The following is a 24636-nucleotide window of genomic DNA, read 5'->3' on the forward strand; positions in this document are numbered from 1 at the left end:
CTTCAGCTTTTTGAACTGCATGCAGCAGTGCTCAGTCAGCCCTTTTTGACCCCAGCAGCAGCCAGGTGGCAGCCACATCCTTTCTTCAGGAACCAGGGTGACATGCACCAGATTCTCTGGGAAGCTAAGCTAATGTCAGTACTGCAGAACTGGTTAAAATGGGAGTAGGATAAAGCTGGGGAGAAAGGGTTTTGTAAGAGCAAACATCAGGAAATAGGGCAGATAAAGAAGGGAAGTAATATCAGAATAGGAGAGAGGTAGGATAAACCCTGAGGGCTGAAGATTGACAGAAGCAGAGATATCATTTGGCCCTTCAGTGTTCAGAAGACTTCAGGGTACCACGTGTTGTCTCCACGATTTGGAAGCCCTCCATTGCCACATGCGCTTGGTGCACACAGGACAACTTGGCAGTAATGCAGCCCTGACAGGGACTAGAGCTCATTAGGAGCAAGCCTACAGCAGACATTCCAGTTTGGTTTCATGGTAAACGAGAGTATGACTCTGATTTAACACGCCAATGCAGGCACTCCTTTTACTACCTGATGCTCTGTTTTCCTAATGGGAGGCATTAAGCTTTTAAAGAATTTGCTCTCCCACTGGGGAATGGAGAGTCCCTTGCCTATCTCAACAAAAAAATCAATGGGAGTTACACTGGGACATATGCAGCTACAATCAAATTAGGGAAAAGGGAAAGATTCATACAACTTACATCCAGAAATGTGCACCTTCCTGCATGGTTATGCAGGAAAAGGATGAAAATATTACTGTTCCAGGATCAACAATCCCACACTCACACACATAGGAAAGATGTCACGTGTAAAGCAGCAACATCCTAAGCAAAAAGGAATCAGGATTCTGCTAATACAATTACTGTGCTTTATGACTGCAAGGATTTGACAATAAATGTTTTAAGATCTTTATTATGGGATGCTGTCACAAATCATAGGGTCTTTTGGCTCCCCAACAATCACAACAAACATTTGGGCTTGTGAGTAGTTAACTTCTTTAAAGTCTGATTGTCTTTTGATCTCCTTTCCAGTACATAAGGCAGATAGACACTTGCAAAGCTAAAGTACAATATCTCGTGAAGAGACTTTATTCTCCTGAGAAATTTAAAGGGAAAAAAGACCAGCCCGTAGCCAATAGAAACATGAGGAGCACATTAAATGACTAACATGTTTTGCTTCGTGGTTGCAAACCAGCCACTAGAGGTCAGTGATTTGGAATAAAATTAGCACATGGAAAAAAATTCCATTTAATTTCAAATGACCAAATCAATATCATCAAATAAAGTTTCCAGCCTTTGAGTAAGGAAAATGAACTCTTAAGAGTAGTAGCACTTATCTTCATCCTAAAGTAGGAAGCTAGTTTAAAATTCTTAAAAGCCATACTAGGTACATAATACATAATATATTGAGGCAACTACTCATTCTCTACAGAGAATGCAGAGATGCAGCAGAACACAGGACTGGGAGAAGCTTCCTGCATCATCAGGTCTAGTCTCCTGCTGCTCCACCTGTCCTACAACCTCTTACTTGAGCAAATCAAGGACCAGCTTAAAAGGAGTTTGGTTCTTTTGCTTGTGAGAAAAAAAAAATATTACAAGAATGTGAAATAAACTTTGCTAGTACTTTTCAAGCATATAAAGGCAGGATATTAGAAGCACCTGTGTAGTGCAAGAATCTTCTTTAAAAACTGTTTCCCTTACAGTTGTGTAACACTCTGCAGAGAGAAGACTGGCAGAGAGCAGAAAGAGCAAAATCAGCAAAAGCAAACTGCATAACATATCCAAATGGCAAAAACCCCTCAGGATATTAAATGGTTTATTTAGTCATTTCTGTGCTGCTGTAAATATATGTACATCAATCTACAGCACATAGACATTGATGCAAAAAACATCTTGCTTACCTCTGCCCCAGAGCAATGTTAAGAAATTTTAGAGGATTAAAAATGTGAATAGAGCCACAGGATACCCAAATGCATGCTCTGAACTCATGCTTGATGCTATAACTTCAGTTTCCAAGGTTTCATTAGTTCTCTGTATTATAGTTATACAACTGATAATATGCCAGTGGGTACATAAGAATTTGGAGTCAACTTCATATTTCCATCTGCCATTACAAAAACTTGTTAAAAAGGGCTTTGATTTAAACCTTGTCACTGAAAGGATTCATAATGTTTTTTGTTGTGGTTTAGTCAGAACTTAACTGAAGTTGCTATAGCAGAAAGTTGAAACGGATTGTAATAGCCAAACATCTGTCACCTCAAAACACTGTTTGGTCAGATTTTCTAAATTAAAAAGAATAAATCCAAAAATGCTAAAAAGCTACATTACAAATATCATGTTCCATATGCGTCTTTGCACAGAGAAGCAAATGTACATGAGGACAAAACGCCATGCAGTTGCATATATGGCATCTTCCCCCAGATTGCCAATATGAAAATGTAGCAAAGCAACATGGAAAGAGAAAAGCTTAAAAAAAAAAAAAAAAAAGGAGCCAAGAAGCCCAGTCAGCCATATAGATCATAGTGTTTATTTCTTTACTTTTCCACTACGGGAGCTTCAAACATAATGGACAAGAACACACAATTTCACTGCAGCTGTTTTCCATTTTAAGTAAACCAAGATCAGCCTGTCAGCTCTTGTACAACGTGGCAGCATCTGAACATGCTATTCCAATAGTATTTTCATAGAGACTAAATTAAAAATAATTTACAGCTAGAAAATTTAAGTACTATCCAGAGGATACCAATGGCATAAAACCATGAATGGTGAATTGAGGTTTGTGAAAGTAAAGAGCACCCAGTAAGATTTCCATACCTTTATCACAGAGCTGAACTCTTCTGCATTCTTGTTTTTCTCCCCATTTTTTTTCTCCTCCTATTACATTTCTGCCCTTGTGAAAACTATAGCTGACATTGCTTTAACTCTTGCAGATAATTTTGCCCTGCACCTTTTTAATTTCTGATTTTCAGCTTAATTTTCCTGTGAAATACCTCAACCAAGTGATGTACCATCTTCATCCAACATCCTCTTGCTCTTCTGGCAAAGGTGCCTGAGTGAACATTCATAGGAACACACACACCAAATGAACATAATACCATGATCTGCACTTGGAACAGGAAACCAGTTTCCTCACCCGGGCAGGAGTCTGGACTGCTGCAACACCTCACTCAGCCTCACAAGCAAGGTATCATGGTCAGGCACATGGAAACCAGAATAAAGGGAGATGAACTGAAATCAACCATTGCTTTCTTTTAAGAACAAGGTCTTTCATGGCTCCTCAAAATACAGCCCATACTACTGCTTCTGCAAAACCACAGCTGGATGATGGTAGCCAGCTGTGGTAAAGCCCAGGGTTAAAGAGGAGTCAGCTATTTGACATGCTCTCCCAAATGAGCTAAGCCTAGCCCACAAGAGGGGGATAACACAAGGGTCACATTATTAACAACACTAGTTTATGATTTTGCTCACTAGTTGCTAAACAAATTATTACACTGATAAAACTTGCAAGTAATCAGGCACTAACTACAACTCGCTTCCAGTTCAACAGTGGCACGCACTTAGTGAGATTGTAATCACAGTAACAAAGTAACCTATTTTCACATTAAAGGACAGGACTCCGGCCAAAACACAAGTGTACAGTTAACTTTCTCTATTAACGCTTACACTGGAAATATGGTAGTAAAGTGAGCACGTAGGTAGTTGTTTTTCTACAGGGCTTAGCATTACCTACGCCAGGTGTAAAGCTTTTTTTGGTTTTGATACACAGTTTGATCTTCCCTTTTCTCTAGGAAACACAAGTGAGAAGTGCAGTAGCTCACTGCATTCTGCACTACTCTAAACACACACAAAAAAAAACCCCAAACCCCCACAACACCCAACACACACCCAGAACATTGAACATGGAAAGCTGTTGGTCAGTAACTGAGACTCAGAGATTTTAACTTAAACAACAAGTGCTGTTTTGCAACACAACATTGGTAATATTTTAAATCCACAAAAGAAACCCTATACAATTTGATTTCAAGAACATCAACAAAACCATAGCTGTATCAATACAGAAAACAATTTAATTTGTTTCAAAATAAATATTTGACATACAAAGCACATACAGTGAAAAAGGGTCACAATAAATTACAAATGGAGATACTTGCTCCTTCACTGAAAAAAGCCCTTGATATTTCCAATTTCATACCATCAGATTTATCATTCTTGCTGATTTAAGCACAGCACTAAACAAATATGGATCCCAGTGCTTTCTTTCACAGGTACTGGCATGGATAATTTACTGCAGTGATCCAATTTGAAAATCAGTAGGGACCAGTAAATCGCTGCATAAAAGAAAGAGCGAATGAGGTGCTTTTTCCTTAGTGTCAGCAGCCTGTGATTATTATGTTTATTAGATTTTCTTGAAAGGGCTTCACATTTTCTCAAATATGCAGGGGAACTATATTTCCCCTCTGAGCCCTTACATTAGCATTTTGTGCCTCGGTCCTTGAATACAAGTAAAAGATGAATTTTTCAATTCATTTTAGAAGTTTGTACCATCTGGATGGCACAGAACTAAGCAATGAAGCCCCCTTACCTGCACAGTATCTGCTATTACCACACAGCTAGCTTCTGCAGAAAAGTTAATAAGTAATGCTGACATTTTATGAAAAAGATATTTTTGAATCCACGTTTAAGAGTAAATTCAATTACATTATCCATACTGATAATGCATCTTTGAAATAAAGGATTGCTTAAGGTTCTATCCGTAAAAGGCAATTTAAAACAGCAAAGCCTGACTCTTCCTGTGATTCTAAGAAAATTATAGCACAATAAAAGTTACAGTACAGATACACTAACCAATTTCAGTATATAGTTTAACCACAAATACTTGCACTGCAGCAATTAAAAATTACAGATAATTACAACAGATCAGCACATCCTACTAATATCTAGCATGTAAGTGCTTGCGATCTTACTCTGTTATTATTTTTCCTCACCAACCAGATGATGATAACCAGGGCCATACCTAGTTCTTGTACATGGAAACCACCTTTGACATTGCTTTAAAAGAACATGCTGGTCTAGCTCACTGGTTTTTGCCACCCTTAATCTGAGCACCCTACGGTACAGTACTTTTTGAAACTGTTTAAGCAGCAGTTGGTATCATTTTGGAAGTGGGAGCAAAAGCAAATCAGTTTCCCCCAGACAATTGTCCAAGTCTTGTCTATTTCCTTCTCTGCCAGAGCTCTTACATCACCTCAGGCAAGTTCTCTCTTCTTCCACGCCTCAGTTCCTGTTTGTAAAATGGGCAAGGACTGTACTTCATTAATTAACAAGGAATCTGCACAGGAAATGTTGCAATACCAGGCCTAACGATAGAAAGATCCAACACAGACTGTACAAAATAACCAGCTACCTTATTTGTTAGGACACTACTATCACATATATAGTTAGCAGCTAAAAAAAGGTTGAAACAAATAGTGGCTCATAATTATACTAAAAAAAAAATCCTTAGAATGTGTAACTTAAAATATTAACAGATATTGTTCCCCTTGAACATCCATCAGAGAAAGGAGCAAAACATAAAACTGACAGAACAAAAGTGACAGTAGAAGTAGAAAATTAAATAAGAGTCAATAAAGGAAAGGATGGATGCACTAGTGAATTACTTTGTGTGCAAGAAATCCCAGCTGGCATCAGCTGCTCCAACAGACCCAGTGGGCCCTGATGCTTTATTTATCTACAGCTGAGAACAGACAACTCTTATGCTGGAGCATCACTTGTACAGCAAGCTTGTGCACAGCAAGGGGGGGTCTGCCCACAGAATTTACGCAACGGCACTTTAACTTAGGAAAGCTAAGATGATAAAAGCAGTGACTGGTGTGATTTATACCAGTGGAAACAATTACCACCTTAGATAGACAAACTTTCAGCAGGACAAGTTCTCTGCTTCACATTTGGGGTTGGCAGGCATTTTATGGTCAGTTGCAAAGTTTCTCTTCTACCACAGATTTCTGTTACAGGCTCTGCATCACGGCTAGCTGTTGGCAGCAAAGCAGCATAAACATAGTTTTTAACCTAAAAAATCTCATGCTATCAGGACACAACCAGCATTTCATGTTTTTAATTTAATCATCAGTATTGAAACAGTCACAAACTGCGGTAAGGAAGCAAGCACAAGGACAGAATGTTTTTTGCCAGCATTAAGGAAACTCGGTGTTATCATTTAGACAGCTAAAGTAAAAATCAAAGTTGATGCAGAGTGCAGGTCAGATGCCCTACTTTTGCTTGGAAGTTTTTCTTACCCCATCATTCCATGTTTTCTTGGCACATCACAGAAGTGAGTTTTACCAGGCCACAAGTAAAATCCAGGCCTCATTTGTAAAGCAACTCCTTGCAAAGCCAAGAACATACTACTAGCCAAATCAAATCCCTTTTATGAAAGATATTCCTCCTCTTGATGTATTTTTAAGACTTAATAGAAAAAATTAACAAGAAATTTCATATTCACATATAAGCTCTACTTCTTTGCACTTTCAACTCTCAACTGAAATCTCATTCACTTATTCTGTTTAATCTCCCTCATCTCAAGACTTTGCATCCTTCAGTTAGAATACATCAGATCCAATTTAGACTTTTCTCTAATTTAATAGCAGTATACAATTAAAAGAACAGTAGACTGCACCTTTAAGAGCAGTCTTAGACAAAAGAAGTTTGCTCAGAAGTAACACATTTTGCTTACACTAATTACAAAAGTGTTTATTTGCCTTCCAGTATGGCAGAACAACTTAGATGATAAATTAATTTTTAGATCACGGTGCAAAGAGCTGAACAGAGTCTGATGTCACCACTTGACAAATATACCATGTAATATGAAAAAGGGTCTAGAACAGCGCTGAAGAATTGAAGCAGCAAGAATTAGGTCTAGATTTCTGCTCTGATTAGAGAGTATTGTTGCAGTGCTTATTCTTCGGTTAAATTTTGAAGGAAAGAGTTACAAATTTTTGCACTTTATAAGGCAAAAATTCCCTGTAAAATCTTTTAGAAACGCACAAGACATTACATCCCAATTCAGAAGCAGCAGTGGGAATGTAAGAACATGCACACATACACACAGGACAGCATTCTGCTCAACTTCCAGGTTCAAGCATCAGTATGTTCTGTTAGAGAGAAAATAAGCTTAAAGAGCCTAGCAAGTTACATTTAACACTCCTTTTATTGCAGTAGAAATTTTAGTTTTTATAAAATCCTCAAATTACAGGATATACATATAGTGAATCTCGTTCAAGTCTTTAGCAGCTGTAGAGCATTACTGCATGCAGTTGCTTCTGCAGTGTGCAAGAGTTCTATAAATAGCTAATCATGTTCAGAGAGCAAGACAAGTAGTCAAAGAATATCATATTCAATTACCAACTGGTTCATCAGTACCAAGAGGTTGAGCAAAAAATAAGTATATAAATACATGGCTCTGATCTATCAAACTAACACAACAGGAAAGTCTGAATGATATCCACATCACAAATAAGGTAACTCAATAGTTACAGGAAAATACTTTGCTTCAAGACTGTTTCCGAAAGCGTTTCACGTTAAGATTTCTGACCAAGGAAGAATAGTTAAGTACAGTGCTATAGAAGTTTACAAAAATCCAATGAAACCCATTAAATTTTATGCAGTTAGTATTTATGCAGTACATTAATTACACAAGATTAGGCAAATACTTTGCCTTGAATTTATGGAAAGAAGTTGTGTTCAGACATAACATTTTTTTTCCACGACCTACCTTTTAGCTGCTGGGTGAATGCATAATCAGCACTCAATTGAATATTCACTTCTGTAGGTATGACACTGGCTTCAGATCAGCAATCACATGGATTTATGCCAAGAAATCCTACACTCATTTGTTTCAGAAGCTGCCTAAACAAGTGCAATCCTTTAAGCAAATTCCCCGTCACAATGAGAGTCTCAGAAACTGGAAGAACAATTTATACAGAGCTTGCCACAGATTAATTTTCTAAAAAGCTGACATGCTTGAACTACCGCAGTCCCACATTTGTGTGGACACAAGAAAAAATCTGCAATGATTTTGTGAAAGTTACTTCGTTTACATTGATTAGTTCACTTAAGAGATGGTTAAAAGTTTAAGCACTGCATCTTTGTCTGAAAAGCCTACAGGTCAGCAATCTGGCTTGGTAAAACATTTTGTTATGACAAGATAACTGCACAGAGTTTTCCGTGATCAGAGTCTTGAGATCTCTTCCAACAACGTAATGTAAAACTTTGTCACGATGCAGAAACTTAGAAGAGTTCTTTTGAAGTAGTATTAATAAAAATAGTCTCTCCTTCAGAAAAGGTGTTAACTGTGTCAGCTTGATAGATTTTAATCCCTCTTGTTAAATTGAAAGTGGGCCGTATCTTTACACTTAGTAATTTAGACAAAATGCTTCTACAGATACATTTAGTAAGCAGAAGAATACTGTCCAAAGTGTACTGCATAGGTATGTGTACCAACTGCTATCTACTGGAGACATCCTGCAGTAGCTGTTGTTCAAGCTATCATAAACCACTGAGTACAGACTTCTTAAAGTTTTAATCAACCTCAAACAATCCTTGATTCCTCAAAAAAAAAAAAAAAAACAATTCTGTATGACTGGGCATGTTTTGGATAGAACACAGCAACTTTTTTTCACCAATTAGCTATACAGCACAGTAATTTCGATATGCTAAATTTCAGATCATCTCCAAGAAAAGCATATACACATTTTTATACAGCCTGGAGTGAAATCAGTGTAAAACCAGAAATTTATAATCATCAGCAGAAGTGCCAGCTGCTTATAATGTTCACAAAACACAAGTGCCTGAAATTTGGCTATGCAACAGTTGGTGCCAATCTGCTTATAAAGGAAATGCTGCTGAGGCATAGTCTTCTTACAAAAACAGGGCATGAGGGCTTCATTATTAAGTGTTCAACAACAATCCTCAGCTCGGTGAAGAGAGTCCTGAAAAATCAGATTTAAGGAGAGTTTTAAAATCCTACAGCATTTATCAGAAGTAAGTATCATCTAAATCTCTTTTTCATTCACTTCCTCTCTCAACACCCTCCACACACTCTAGTTAGCAAGTTCTTTAAATCAACTCAGTGTTTCAGTAACTTGCACAGGCATCAGAATTCTTGTCCTTATTAACTTTACTTCAGCAGCTTCCAGCTGAATATAAAGACAGCAGAAAAATTCCACCTTCAAGCAAAAAAAAAAAAAACAACAAAAAACCACACCACCACACCACAAAACACCACCACACTATAAAGCATTATTCTTTTTTTTTTTTTTTAAATCAGAAATACTGTAAGGAGTTGGGAGGTGATTGTGTGTTTGTGCTGCTTCTTGCCAGAATGCAAGAATCCTGCCTTCTAGAAGCAACTATCAGAAGACAGACATGAGAAATATAACCCACAACACCAGTTTCCCCTTAAAATGACATAAATGCCAGCAGAACATCTTGGATGAACTACTTCTATTGAGAGTGAGGTTTAGCATTGCACGACTTATTTTCAAAATTATTTTCAGATACCAAAGTAGTAAAGTGCCTTCAGAGAATTTTTTTTTTTTGTTAAAAAAAAAAATCTTCCAAGATAGATTTTTGATTTCTTACAAAATAGCAGGGAATAAGAGACGATTAAGTTTATGATTCTCAGACCTGTCTTTGCATACTCTGGCAGCCAAAGCCACTTCCTTGGTACTATAGCAAACCATTTTCTAATCAAGTCGTGGTCAGACTGGCAAGTATGTTCACAAAAATCTTATGCTACACAATGCTTGTCATAGGAAACATTTTGAAAGAGTACTGACCTGAGCAAATCCTCACAGAAATATTTATGGTTTCAAAGTTTAAAGCAATAGTATTGGCTTGACCAACTTTCAAACAAAATCAATAAGGCTCTGTTTTAATTATAATTAACCTGACTGATGGTTTTAACTAAAGGAGGTAATGATTGTGTTTAAGATCATCCACAGATTATTTTTTTTTCTGTCAACATTATGCAAGCTCTAAGTGCCTGTTCACATATAGCCTCAGATAAACCTGAAATCTAAAAATGAGGATATATTTCTGGAAAATGATTGCAGAACAATTAAAATTAAAAATAATTTCTTCTCCCAAAAGCGTAGTTTCAACTATGCAAGCACATTCTGAAAGTTCCCATTCAAGGATGGTGGTACATTTCAGAAAAGTTCAGTCACATGAAATAAAGGTAACCTTGAACCAGCTTTTTTTTTTTTAGCATCCAGGTGTATTCCACATTCTATAAGTACCATTTGCAGATTTAGTATTGTGAGTTACACTTCCATTTCACAATGAAAAAATTTCTGAATGCCTAAACACTATGTAGTCAAACATTAACTTCCAGAATCAATTTATTGCTTACCGACAGTATGGATTTCGCCGAGAGGAGTAGCGTAATGTAAGAAATCTATAGTAAATGAACGGCTGGAGCAGACTTCCTTGCCCACTGAAAGAGAATAGAGAAACAGAGCTTAATACTGACCAAAAAACAGCCCCCAAAACAGGACTTTTCCAAACAAAAGCAAGCAAACTACTTAGGCTCAAAAAAAGCTAGACTGGGGTCACAGTGGTTCAGATAATTTACATGTGACAAAAACTTACATAACCAGACACTTAGGACAGCAGAAACTTACATTATAGAATAAAACTGCTCAATGAAGCCATTAAAGAAATGCTGTTCTTGTAATGATTTTATATTTATGGAGTTTTTTTGTATGCCTCATTTCTGGTGGTGGGCAAAGAATCACAGAAGTGATGGTGGATGCCTGGTCAGTATTAAGAAGCAGCTTGCTGGTCAAGCGCAGACATTGGCTGACATAAACGGTCCGGTTACAGCAAGCTTTTTTCAGCAGTAACTGTAGCACTTGGAATATCTGGACCATCTTTCCAGTATCTTCTCAGAACACACCAGAGACTATTACAGATGTACTGAGATATTAGTGCCAAGCTCCTACTCGACTATTTTAGTTACACTGAAATTAGGTTTTGATACTGTACAAAGCTGCTGTTTCACATGACGGTGCTGTAAAATAGTGAAAGGGCAGTATACAAACCATACAGAGCAAAACACAGAAATACCATAGGTTTAGTTTTGATGACTGAAGCTTCTTTATATAGCACAATATTAAAAAGCTCTATTTGAAGTTGAACACGACAGTTCCAGTAACTAAGGCTCCTTCAAATATAAGCAATATCTTTACCCAGAAGAAAAAATATAAAATGAAAAGGAAAGGGAGCTACAGGAGGGGTAAAAAAGGAAATCTTGCACCTGTACAGTATTTACAAGCAATTTAATATGCTAAAACAGTTTAAAGAACAAATTCTCACAATAGCTGCATTTAACCATTATACAATGTTTTATAAGATACACGATCTTTTATAAGCTTCAATATCTACTCACTGACATATCAAGTAGCAACACTTCACATAGTAAATTCTCCAGAGAGAGAGAGAGAGGAAAAACAAGTTCTCCTAAAGAGAAGTTTAAAGTGCTTTAAAGTTTCAGATACTGGATACAAAGTGTATCTGTCAGTTGGTAAATGGCCTTAAATGAAAGGGAATCCTTCAGGGCTGAAGCATTGAAGTGTTCAGCTGACACATCAAAAGATAAAGACAAATTATGCATTCTGTCAACTTCCGAGAAGATAAAGCCTCTCTTCTGCTGCCTGTGAAACCACTCAAGACAAATGCTCTCGCTGTGCTATGACTTGCATACAACAAAGGACATTATTCCCCCTCCAAATATTAAAAGGCGAGGACCCAAACTTCGGTGACTGGCAGGTCGTTATGCCTATATGACTGCAGTAGGATTCCAACATGCATATGCTCAAGATCCCTAAAATTACTTCAACAGGCTGCACAGCAGGCAAAACCAAATGGAATCAAAGGAGACAAGGGTCACTGGTCAGAAGTAAGACAGGAGAGGACATAACCTACTCCTGCGTGCACATTTTTAGCACAGTGAAATTTCATGCAACTTAAATTTCTGGAATCCAGTAGTCAAAAATAAGAGTTCATTTTCAGCAAAGCTGAAGATCTTAATATTCTATTACACTGACCAAAATTAAACTTACTGAATAATGTAGGAAAATGCAAGTTACAGACCTGAAAAACTTTCATTTGACCCAACAATGTCACCCATGCCATGAAAGGGGAGGAGTTTAGGTGGTCAGTTTGTAACAGTGCATGCTTTTTGATGTCATGCTGCACCAACTTGAGAAGTTTGGGAATCACATAAATTTAACTGAGTTAAAGCCCTGGTCAGCCAGAACCATACAAATGGAGATCTGTGACTCGCAGAAAACTCGATTGCAAAAAGTAGAAAGTGTGTGTAGAAAGTTTCTAATTCTGAAAATATTTATGGTAACTCTTACCTGAAAAGCATAAAAACTGTAGCTGGCATCAAGAAAATTTCATTGCATGCAATGAATTTTAGAATATTCTGTTGATTAGCATTCAGTTTCTCTAAAAGATTTCTTAGAAAAGGCAGGCTATTTGAACTTCGTGCCTTTAAAAGAAAAAAAAAGTTGCCAGAAAACATACAAGTTACACCTATCTTCTCTAGCATAAAGAAATCAAAATACTAAGTTATTTACAATTCATTTCAGCAATTTTAACACCAGATCCTTTAAAATTATTGAAATTAGTATCCCAAAGAAAACTCCATAATTACATACAGTTCCATTAAAAACATGAGATGTTTTTATTCCCTCACCCACCCATTTTAGGTTTAAGACTTATTCTGTCCACTAGGAGGAAGTGCCTATAGCAACAAGATAGCCCAGCTAGGAGCACCTGGTTGGAGTTACATTAAGCTGCACAAGGCAGTTCATTGAGCAGCAGGTTCAACTGGAACGTACTTGGCTTGCTAGCCTCACCCTGCAGTTCACTGTTTTACTACTGAAACAGAACATTAAATTGCACAGGCTTTGGTTTAGCTTGAAAAGACAAGTCTTAATTTTTAATGTAACTGTTACACAGCTTTTGCTTCCTTCAAAGAACAACATCTGAAGAAAGAATTAGTGTCAACTCCAACACGGAAAGGGACAGGGGGAATCCAACCCCAAAAAAGACTTCTCAGATTCTCTGTGCTGAGATTCCATACTACAATTTCATTCTAACTCCTCCCCATGCAGCTAAAGGAAACCATAGCTGCAACTCAAATCTGTTTATAACCCCCAAGAATAGCAACAGTATTAATCATATCATACAGCACACCATACTTACATCAAGAACCTTCTTTGTATACGTGGCAGCATGAAGCAAAGAGAACAGCAGAACGGGAAAAATACTCACTGAAGCAAGTGATAAGGAAAATCATATGCGGCACAAGTGTCACATTTCTCTGTGATGTTATGCTAACACACAAGTCACAGCGTGATGGCTCTTGGCAAGAGGTTGGCTGGAACCACCTACACTGGATTAAGACGTGTATGTGTCTAACATCTATACTTATAGCTCTTCCTTTGCTTCCTAAACCTCCTCACTATGCATTTTTATTAACTTCAAAATGTGTGTGTATATAGGTACATGAAACTACAACATACACCCTTACACACCAGCGCATTTCTAACAAAATGCATTCTTTCTGCATGAAAGACACACATGAGGTTACTACTTACAGTCTATCAAATACACATAGTCATAATATTTTTTTATTAAGAGGTACTACAAAATGTCTTTCTTTACCAGAGAACATGCAGGTGCCAGCCATTCAGATTTTAGAGAGCAAGAACGTAAACATTCCTCTGCCAGAGACATTTTAAGATTAAGATACTCTTAAGATATGAAGCACACATATGAAATGGCACAAAGAAAAGTCAGTTCTTACATATCACCTTTGACAAGCCACAGGAGTCTTTTTTTTTTTTGCAGACTTTATCTGTTTAAAAGCTTAACTAAAAAAGGTACTACTGAATAATTGTCTCCCTACATGATAAATGTCCTAGTTACAGTGAGGAGTCATATGTAAACCACGTATTAGTAATAAATGAAAGTTACCAACTTCTCAAAGTATCACTTGAGGCTGGTGATAAAAACCTCTGAACTTAAGTCTCAGGAAAAGAAAATCCAAGCAGCCAGAGACTGCAGTGCACTAGTTATGGAGGTGATTAAGCTGAATATGGATCAATCAACATAAGTCTCTCCTATTTTACATAGAGCATGTTCTATGAATAGCAAACATATTCTAGTTTAAACTAGTTTTTCAAGTCATAGGCGATGAAAAGAATGAAGTTTTGAAGATATTTAAAAATGTTTCCCGGGCTGACACAAGTAAAGGATACTTGTAACAGGGTAGGAATTCACAAAGATAAGAGAGTAGAGCAGGTAGTGGCAGCTGTCCTCCAGCAAAGCCTGGGCCAGGAAGGCCCTGCTCAGCTGAAAGTGCGGTAGCCTTTGGTGTAGTCGGAGGGCACTAGTTAGAGCATTTGCCAGCAAGGCACGCTGATAAAAGCTTGCTGCTTCATGCAACCTGCAAATCATCAGAGGAGATGTTACCATATGAACCAAGCCCCTGCTCAGAAGTTTTCCACCCTTGAGAATTGCATCACAATCCCACAATACCTGAAGTATTTCTACTATCATACATAAGCACCAAAATACAACGTAAAAACTGGAAACACTGACTTACAGTAAGTGCCAAAGATAAAAGAACTCAATATATTATTCCATAACTAGACACTAAACATGCATTTCCCACTTCAGTTGCTCAACACATTTTCCAAACACACCTAGAAGTGCTTTAAACCAACCTAAAAATCTCTAAACTGTTTTGACAAAAAGCATCCAAATAAGCTAATAGAAATCTACCCTTACTTGAAAAACAACTCTATGAAAAAGGAGTGTAATTACTTTATAAATTTTAATGCTATTGTATGATATTATAATACATACCCTAGAAGAGGCAGGACAAATAAAGCCGAGCAGTAAACCGTGAACAAGCGGGAAATCCACATTGCTGTGTCCAACTTGTTAGCCATCAGGAATTGCTACATTAGGAGAAAAGGAAGAACCCAACCCCCACAGAAGTTGGTATCTTAATATTTGCATACAATGAACATTCTTCCCTTCTTGTTAAATTGTAACTCTCTCTACAACTTTGAGTAGAAGCAAATTATAGCTTAAAGCAAAGAGCATGTTTTTGTTCCATACAAAATTTGACTCACCAATGTTACTAAGCAGATCAAAAATAGATGGGGTGCCTCAGAATCAAAAGGCTCCTTTGTACATCACAGTGAAATACAGAGGTAAGATCTCACATGGAGGTAGTTTCTCCTAAATAACCCAACCTCACAAACAGCCAGCTTCAAAAATGTGTCATGCAAAGTCTTTAGACCTGACTTTTGCATGTATTGCTTCAAGGATTCTTTTAGAATACACTTCACACACCTGGGCCTGCGCCTCCACACTTCTTATGGAGGGGCAAAAAAAGGAAAGAGTCAGGTAAAGTTAGCATAACTACATTGTAAGGAAGGTGGCATCATTTTGGCCTACGTATTCTTGGCCTCAAAAAAAAGAAAAAAGCTTTTAACAGTGATCTCCTCTCCTGTTGAGGAGCTCTCCTTCACCACAGCTCTCTTCACACCACATGTAGCCCCTGCACCAGAAGGGCCCTAATGAAACACAGCATATTTTTTTTTTTTTGGCTTTTAGGTGAGTAAGAAACAAACACCAGCTTCCTTTCACCTGGAAGAACTCAAACTTTAATATTATTTTTTTTCTGAAATTGAACCAGTTTTTGAAGACTGCTCTTTTCCTCTGTGTTCCTAGACCCTTTTTATGAAAGCGACCGGAAATTAACCTGGGTAACCCGCAAGGGTGTTCACACCATGATCTGCTGCCTTACTTGCAGGACACAACCACAGACGTGTAGCTGCCGCCGCCGGGAATCCGTCCCGGTGGAGGTATTTTGCAGAGCGGGGGCGCAGCAGCAGCACGTTCCCCACCCGACAGCAGAAGCACCGCTTCCCCCTGCCGGTGCCCAGGCGAGCGGCCGGCCCGTATCGCCGCTCCAGCGGGACGGGAGGGCCGCCCGAGCGGCAGGGCTGCCGGCCCAGGACCCTCACATCCCGCCCTGAGCCGGGCCCCGCCGCGGCCTGCTCCCCTCCCCGCCTCCGGGGGCTCCTTACCACGGCTCCGCCGCCGGCCCCGCCTTGCATGGGCCCGTTCTGCGTGGAGTCCGCCATGGCCGCACCTGCGGGGAGAGAAGCGCCTCAGTTCGGGCCGTCGCCGCCGCTTCCCGAGCTCCGGGCCCCGGCCGCGACCCACCGCAAGCGCCGCAAACGGCCAAGCACCTCGCACCGGGCACCGCCGTGCGCTCGCCGGATATGGCCTAACGTCACTTCCGTCGCGGCCTGCCGGGCAATGTAGGCCCGGCGACGTCACGCCGCCCTCACGGGGGCTCGTCGGGCGGGGGCTCGTCGGGCGGTGGCACGCGCTGGAGGGCAGGAGCGCGCGGGGCGGGGACGCTGCCGCCCCTCTCGCCGTTGCCCGTCCGTGATGTCACCTGGGGGTCGGCACCCTCCCGGGGTCCCCGTCGCCTCTCCGGTGATGCGGTAGCGCCCTGACGTCACGCGGGAGTGACGCCATGTGCAAATCGAGTCCGGAGCACAAGTGTGATGGGGAGCGGCTGAGGGAGATGGGGTGTTCGGCATGGAGGAGGCTGAGGGGAGACCTTCTCCATGAAAGGAGGGTGTAGAGAGGTGGGAGTCTCTTCCCCCAAGTCACAGGCAATAGGACAAGAGGAAACGGCCTCAAGTTGCACTAGGGGAGGTTCAGATTGGATATTAGGAAAAATTTCTTCATGGAAGGGGTTGTCAAACACTGGAACAGGCTGCCCAGGGAAGTGGTGGAGTCACCATCCCTGGAGATATTTGAAAGATGTGTAGACATGGTGCTCAGGGGCACGGTTTAGTGGTGGACTTGGCAGCGTTAGGTTGATGATTTGACCAGGTGATCTTGAAGGTCCCTTCCGACCCAGGTGATTCTCGGATTCTAAGGTCCCAGACTGGTCTGAGCTATTGAGTGCTGGATTTCGGGTCTGGAGTCAAGAACGCACAGATCGGGATCAATGCAGATGAACAGAGTCCTCCCTGGACGCCGGCCATTGAAGGAAGAGAGTTGACCCTTTGATCCCTCAGCTTTTGCACTGAGCATGGGGCAAGATGGGATGGAATACCCTGTTGGTCAGTTTTGGGCCACCCCTCCTGGCCGCTCCTCCCCACAGGTGGGAACCCCTCTACTCTTTTCCACTTCTGACTCTCCAGTGTGGTACACACCAAAAGTGAGCTGAGCTTGGCTGTCACAACAGGAAGTGTAAGCAGGAGCCTGTCTGCGTACCATCCCTTGGCACTCACCATGAACATCAAACCTTGTCTCTCTGGGAGCTGATACTGTCTGAAAAATACACTGTTAATTTCAGAGAGAGCAGTCAGTTAGGAGAGGTTTGGCTGAAAAGTAAAATTACTGAACAGAAAATTGGTGCTGGTTCACCTCAAACCAGGACAGTTCCCTGTAATGTTAAAAGGGAAAAAGAAAAGCGCTGCTTTTCAAAGCTGCATGAGCCCAAACACTTATCCTGTGAGCAGTAAATTAAAATGCAGCAGCTTTGAAATAAGTTTCTGGAGTCTTTGGTCAATAATCATTAAACCTTAAAGGTAAGGAGCGTTAATCAAGTGCAGGTCTATCAGCGGTGCTGATGGGAGGACAAAGCAGAAGATGCCAGCTCGCTCTGCGACATGCAGCCCACACCATTCACAGGGTCTTGGAGAGGGTTTCTCCTCCCCTCATTAATCTGATCATTGTCTTAATATTGATTTTTATTTTTTTCAATGATCTGTACCGGATGGTGATGCAAACACGTTTCTGTTCTCAGCTGGAAGTCTGTAAATGGAGTATAACTCAGCTGAAATGGTATCAAAATAAAAGAAAACAAAGTGTGGACCTCAAGACTGACACTTTTCTTCGACTTTTAGATGGGGTTTGTCCTCCTGGGTCTCTCTCAAGGATGAGCAGCAGGTTCCCCCTTCTGGCAGCCTGGGTTCCAGGACAGCAAGCCATCTGCTCCGGTTTCCAGTCATTCCCAGATGCTTTCATTTACTCTTTTGCTGAAAAAAAAAAAAAAAAAAAAAGCCATCTTTTTGTGACCAAGGATGTTGGAATCAACATCCACAATCAGCCTCATTTCTGGCTTACGATGATTGAACTTGAAGATTGATTGGAAGAGACTTGGGAAGACATCAGGAGAATGTCTAATGATGTAGGTTGATGGGGAAGGAGCAAAAGAAGAGCCAGCTGATAGGGATTCTAATAGCATAACAATTACAAGTAGACTAAGGCTTGAGGCTAATTAACACTTTTTAAAGTGAAGATGCAGAACATGATTTTCCCCTTGTCTTCCCAGCCGTTCGTCTCTTACTAAAGTGGCTGCAAAGCAGGCACAAAGAGCTACCTGCTGGTTTGGGACCATTTTTTCTGCACGTGGAGGAGACTCTTGGGGTTAAACAGCACCAGAGAATGAGGACTCTGGGTGTGTTTGCTGCCTGGTCTCAAATGAGTCACGAAAAGACTGACAAACCCTTCGGCTAAACCACAATTAAGACTTTGAATGTTACCCCGTAAATTAAGTCTCACCGTTACCAGATTATTTTCCTTATTAGAGAAGAAAAGATCACTGTATGCAGGAAGCACCGAGGTAGCGTGGCCGAGCGGTCTAAGGCGCTGGATTAAGGCTCCAGTCTCTTCGGGGGCGTGGGTTCGAATCCCACCGCTGCCAGGAGTGTTTTTCTTCTCTCAGCCGGCTGCTCTGAGCTGTGCTGGGTACACTGGAGGTTTTATGGGAACGAGCGAAAGGAACTGGGAAGTCACGGATAAAAGACCTCAAAAGAAGAGCAGAGAGACGGAAATGCAGCTGTCTGCCAGACTGAAATGTTGCAAGGCAAAAAACCCCTTCTGATCAGTCTTCAAGCTTGTGTATTTCTTAAACAGACCTACGGTGATAGAGCAATGTCTGTGTGTATTTATTTCTTAGCATTTGTAATTTAGGAAGGACTGAATACACGCGCACACAGAACATTCATTTCTACATGTAGTTTGCTGTCTATCAATCATAGCACTAAATTTATATTATCTTTTTACAAAAGTTGTCTTTCACAGATTAACTTTAATTTAAGCAGAATGTTAAGCCATTGTTTATTCCCAAAAGTTAATGGCTTAAAAAGTGCTGTACTTTGGAAAAGCTGATAAGGAATATCGTACTTAGCCCTTTACAGCCAAGATGTCCCCTTTCATTTATATAAATTTTTCTTTTCCCAACTTTCCCCTTCACTTTTGTTCTGCATCTGCTGTTGCTTCCTGTTTGATATCGTCTCTCCCGTTGAGCAATTTGTTCCATGCTACTGTTCACTTTAACTTGAGAGAAGACATTAAATTGTACCTTAAGGAATCGAGTTTCAGCTATTGGCTTCTCCCTGCCCCAAGTCTCTGCTCTAATGTTGCTGATTGAGCAGAGAGGAGGGGCAGAAATTGATTCCTCTGTTATTAATGATATGGTTTCCGACAGCTGGAAGGGGGTTCTTCCGGACCATCAAGTTTGCTTTCATTGGTGACTGATAGTTCAGATATTTAGAAGAGTATCATTGCAATTGCTGATGACTTATCTGCCTCATTAGCAGCACAGTCCCATTTCTCCTCCGTGGCAGCCCAGCACAACCAGCACAGAGGGATCTGAAACTGTAACTAACACAGCTCTCTCTTTCCCCCCAGTAAATTTATAAACCTACCAGAGAATTATTGGCAGTAATGATACTTGGGATCAGCACTTTCTCAATTTTAGAAAATATGGATGCAAAGAGATATATTTTCACCTTTTGGTAAGTATACACTTACTTGCACTCACCCACTTTGAAGTCTTGGGGGGAAAAAATGTAACACCTTAGTATGTCTGTAAAATAATTCACATATTTTACAAATATATGAAAGAAAATATGCAGTGCTTTATTTGTTTAGTGCCGGCTGAGACTCTCCAGACACTGCAATTTTACTAATGCTCACAACATCACTATGAGTTAGAAGTTCAATTAAGACTTTGGGTCAAAAAAGTGTTGGTAATTTACTTGTAGGCACAGGACCAGTAGCATTGCTGGGCTGGAAACAGGATCCCCTGTTCCTGAGTCCCCATTGCCACTTTCCTTCATAGTCCTACATGTTTTCAGATGAAATCATTTGCAACACTTCATATGTAATTTGAAGCCAGTTTGAAAATCCAAAGGAGGAGGAGGCTTTTATGGTGTTTCTAATTAATTACTGAGAACCACATTACAGACACTATGGAAATATTTTATAAACAACAATTATTAAATAAATTTTGATGGCCATAATCAGTATTTTTCTAGTATTTTGCATTACAGGTGGTTTTAAATTTGAACTTTTTATTGTCTTTTTAATAACAACACCATCAGAAGCATGCAATCTTTTGTGGTCTCCAGTGGCTTTGATTCTCAGTCATTTTAATGGAAGCTGACGTAGCATTGTTTAGGGGGTGTTCACCACCTTGCAGCACGGAGCACATGAGGTTCAGATAATGATTTATCTATTTTGTTCCTCTTGGTTTGAAAGAAGGTACTGTTGCTAGCATCTGTATACAGTTTTCATTTATTTCGAATAAAAGCGAGAACATTCCTCCAAGGTCGACAGGATTGCAGTTCCTCGTAGCCAAACTGGCTCCATTATTTGTATCAGTAGTGTATAACGCAAAGCTAAAATAAGTTTTTATGCAAATTTGTAATGAACAATTTGGTTCTTGTTTGTGGTTATCTCAAGCTGGCTCCCCAAATCTCAAGGAACAATAAAGGACATCGGGTCAATGCCTGTTACATTTTTCAGAAAAAGAAACAGAAGTCTTCTGTCTCTCTCTACCAGATTGCTTTGTGATTTTTGCTCGATGGGCTGTAGCAATATCAAACATGGTCTTCTTTCTTTTCCCTCACAGCTGGAGTTTCCATTTACTCACCCTTCCTGGAAAGATTACCCTTTTAATCACTGAGTGCCTGCCAAAGCAGTGAAAAAGAGAAACCACAACCTTTTTGAAGATGTGCAAAACAGGACGATATTCCTTCCAGTTACTTTTTGTGTCAGCATTTTCATAACTTTCAAGATTTTGGTATATCAATGTGTTATTAAGTTACATGACACAGAAGCTGCAAGTGTAAGCTTAAGATGATACAACGAACTATGATAAATTTATATATATCTTTTTAGATTAGAGGTATGGTGGTTGAATCAGAGAGCAGCCTTACAAGTGTATTTTATTTGCAATGTCCAATCTATGAAGGACATAAAAAATATTGGAAACTTAAAAGTGGAAAGAAAGATGGGCTAGTGTTCTTTTAATAAATGGAAGGAAGGTTAGAAAGATTTTAGAATTCTGCAGCAAGTGACCATATCAACAAATGGAGGAACACGGTGAATTATAGATGTGAACTTTCGACTACCTGTACTGCCTGATTAGAAATAGCACAGCAGGAAAGGCTGATAAGCATCCTCTTGCAAGCTTGAAGAAATATCTGGAAGTGTATTGATCAATGCTGAACTCAGTATTGTGTTGTTGGTAAAAGGCCCCTTTCCTCCTACTGATCACAGGTTACAGTGAGGGAATAGAAAGAGGACAAGGGACAAACCCCCAACGCTGTGAGCTTCCCCAGGAAGAAGCTGAATTCATGATGCAAGGAATGGTGGCTGTGTAGAAGGTGCAAAGGAATATTCCCTTTCTGAAATGCTGTCTGCTATATGAACTGAGCAACAACCCCACAAATTTTGGCAACAATAATACTCGACATGGTATTGCATCAATAACTAAGACTACTAACACTGTAGTCTGTGGTCTGGTCTTTTTCAACAGAGATATTCATGAGCAGGGTTACATTTCTGCCACTCATTCAGCAGAAGCAGATGTTTGCAGATAAATAGTTAGGGTTGCAAGCTGTATAAGCTGAATGAAAATGAACCATCCCGAATTTTTCTGCTTTTATCTGAAGGTCACACAAGCCAAAGACTTCCCTTGACATGAGCGAACCAGTCAGAATGTGGGGAGTCCCACCTCTTTCACACACAAAACTTTTCTCACAACCACAGAAAATGTGGGGGCTGCACAGTTTTTGTCCTCTGCGTCCCCAAAGCTGCTTCTTTTTTCATCCATAAGCATCTTTAGATGTTTGTTGATGTCTGTCAGTATCAGCTGTGCTCTTAAGAGTAAGATTACAAAAGTAGATTAGAAAAGTATCTAGCCAGTAAATGTTTTACAGGTGTATATAGAAATCCTTATTAAAATTAGAGGAGGCTTCAGAGAGAAAATTTGATTTTGGACAGATTTTACATAATCTGGTAAGTCTTCCTAACCAGGGTAGGTTCCAATGGTCTTATTTATTACATCACACAAATTATTCTTGGTCTTCTACCACCTTCTCCAGGTGCTGAATTTTCAAAAGCACCTTTGCAGTACAGATAAACTCTGAAATCAGTAACTTTCTGCACAATTTTTGAGATCCCATTCAGAAATTCAGTCACAGAAAACTGGGTGGATGACGACATGATAGGGATATGTGGAAATATTTTTAACATTTGATATTTTATATTTTATATTAAGTTGTTTAAACACAGTGGGCTGACATCTTCTGTAGACATTTTGTTGCTATTTTTTTTTTGGAGGGGGTATTTTTATTCATTCCCAGCATATCCAGTTCCAAACATAGGAGGCAAATACTCCAAGGGTTACAGTTTATATAATTAATCCCTTTATTTTTTATTTTATTCTATTTAATTTAATTAGAGTTATCTAGGTTTATAATCATTGCCAAAAAAAGTATATGCATATTTTATCCAACTGGTTTTTGTGGCCACTGATAATCAATAAGAGCTTAGAACTTAGAAAAGATAAAGAATACATGGAAAGGCAATCAGGTTAATTAGATTTGTCCTTCCAAACAGTCATAGGTAAAGTCCATCCATTTAAATCTGATCTAATCATGTGCTGAAGTGGCGTGAAATTGAATGAAATCAAGCTGTCCATATCCCAGGAAATGTTCTTGCTGAGATATAAAAATCCTCAAGGATACCAATTAGTCAGATAGTATACTGATAAGTCAAGGATAAGTTTCTCACTCAGTCATAATGCTTCCGATTTATATATTGACCACAGTGGCTGGTAATGGAAGCTTATTCTTTGAGACTCATAACTACTTGTTGAATTCAGCCTTCCATGTTACAACTTTTGCAGAAAAGATTTATCTTGCATTTCTTCTTTGGCAATCTTTGGTTGCTTATATACAGGCATTAGTAATTAGTTTATTAGGAAGGTAAAATACAGGGGGGTTAGAGTTCAAGGGAGATATTTGGCATTATAAAAAGGAAATTGTAAGCAATCTAGAGAGGGTCATAAGTAAAATGAAGAGCTAAACATGGAGCAAGATTATTGGCATGGATGACAGCTTCTGAAATATAGTGTTCAGTGGTGTATCAGACAGTAGCACGGGAGGAGATGCACAGGGAATTCAGGGAATGTCTGTAGAAAACTGTCTGTATTCACAGTTGGCTTCTTCACTGAGGTTTAATGAGGCTTTTGGTGAGTTATACTGTTTATTCTTGTTGATAAGAATTTTAATGAGTTGCACACTTATGCAAAGTAAGCAAATGTCCTTGATCTCCTTTTCCTAATCAAAAGGTAAAAGAGAGATTTTAAAAGATTCTTCTTTGACATACATAAGGTTGTCTTATGTTACACTTTGTCCAAGACCACTATGAATAGTTCTTTGGTAAGCTGTCTGGCATCTTTGTTCTAATCTTCATGGATGACATTGATGCCTTGATTGAAAACCTTGATATATTAAAAAGTCTGGCAAGCTTGTCATGTAATTCCTTCTCAGTCATTTATCTGTGGCAAGAAACAATGTGCAGATGGAAAGTGTAAAATAATTCTGACAGGGGCAGGAGAAAAAGTTGTGGAACTTCACCTGACATGACAAAATTCCTGTTGCAATGACAGCATGGGTAATTACTATCCTTGGAAAGATGCTTAAAGGAAAGGGAACCCAGCCAGCGCTCAGTACAATTGCTGTGATAGTCCATTGGGGAGGCAGAAGCTCTGAGAACGTGTCCTCAACAGGTAAACTCGTGACGGGTGAGGTAGGAAAGAGAGGAAGACGCTGGGCCACAAAGAGTCATTCATGCTAAGGGTTTTAAGCAGCAGTCTAGGATTAAGACTGGGAGGGTGGATAAAAAGGAAAACGGGAAAAGAATATGAAAAGGGAAAGGTGTAATTTGCACAGTAATTTTAGCATAAGTGGAAAAAATCGGAGAAATACATGTATTAAAATAGATAAAGGAACATTAGTCCCGAGAAGGTTGAAGTGTAAGAAGTAGAAGGTATTTGTCTTAGTGACAGGAATGTGCTTGAGAAATGGGAGATGAACAATAAAAAATGAGAATAATTTCCATGCAGCAGTATATTGCTCAGAGGTTGCAGAATCTGCATCCTTGGAGATTTTCAAGACTCAGCTATGACCCTACTTAAGGGAGAGGTTGGGCCCACC

General features: G+C 39.5%; 1 protein-coding gene and 1 non-coding gene across 3 annotated transcripts; one reads left to right on the forward strand and one right to left on the reverse strand.

The window, feature by feature from the left end:
* Positions 1-6733: 6733 nt before the first annotated feature.
* TMEM33 (transmembrane protein 33) lies at positions 6734-16379 on the reverse strand. 2 transcript variants are annotated; one of them, XM_014957826.1, is made up of 8 exons: positions 16322-16379; positions 16183-16247; positions 14948-15042; positions 14338-14525; positions 13280-13347; positions 12427-12560; positions 10416-10499; positions 6734-8991 (listed from the first exon to the last, which is right to left on the reverse strand). In XM_014957826.1, the coding sequence occupies exons 2-8, from the start codon at positions 16237-16239 to the stop codon at positions 8862-8864; spliced, it is 756 nt and encodes a 251-aa protein (XP_014813312.1). In that variant the 5' UTR covers positions 16240-16247; positions 16322-16379; the 3' UTR covers positions 6734-8861. The 2 variants fall into 2 exon arrangements, with proteins under 2 accessions (XP_014813312.1, XP_014813311.1); XM_014957825.1 differs by having other exon boundaries at positions 16183-16379.
* A 2366-nt stretch (positions 16380-18745) lies between these two features.
* On the forward strand, positions 18746-18827 carry TRNAL-AAG. Its single transcript has one exon. It is a non-coding gene; the product is annotated as a tRNA-Leu (tRNA).
* The last annotated feature ends 5809 nt before the right edge of the window (positions 18828-24636 follow it).

This window comes from Calidris pugnax, unplaced genomic scaffold (genome assembly GCF_001431845.1).
Source record: "Calidris pugnax isolate Ruff unplaced genomic scaffold, ASM143184v1 scaffold349, whole genome shotgun sequence".
NCBI classification, from domain to species: Eukaryota; Metazoa; Chordata; class Aves; order Charadriiformes; family Scolopacidae; genus Calidris; species Calidris pugnax.

Coding starts and splice junctions, on each gene's coding strand:
- TMEM33 (XM_014957826.1), bottom strand. CDS start 16,239: ATGGCGGACTCCACGCAGAACGGGCCCATGCAAGGCGGGGCCGGCGGC. Junction 14,526..14,947: donor TTTGTCCTGCCTCTTCTAGG/GTATGTATTATA, acceptor GATGATTTGCAG/GTTGCATGAAGCAGCAAGCT. Junction 8,992..10,415: donor CGGCGAAATCCATACTGTCG/GTAAGCAATAAA, acceptor CTGATTTTTCAG/GACTCTCTTCACCGAGCTGA.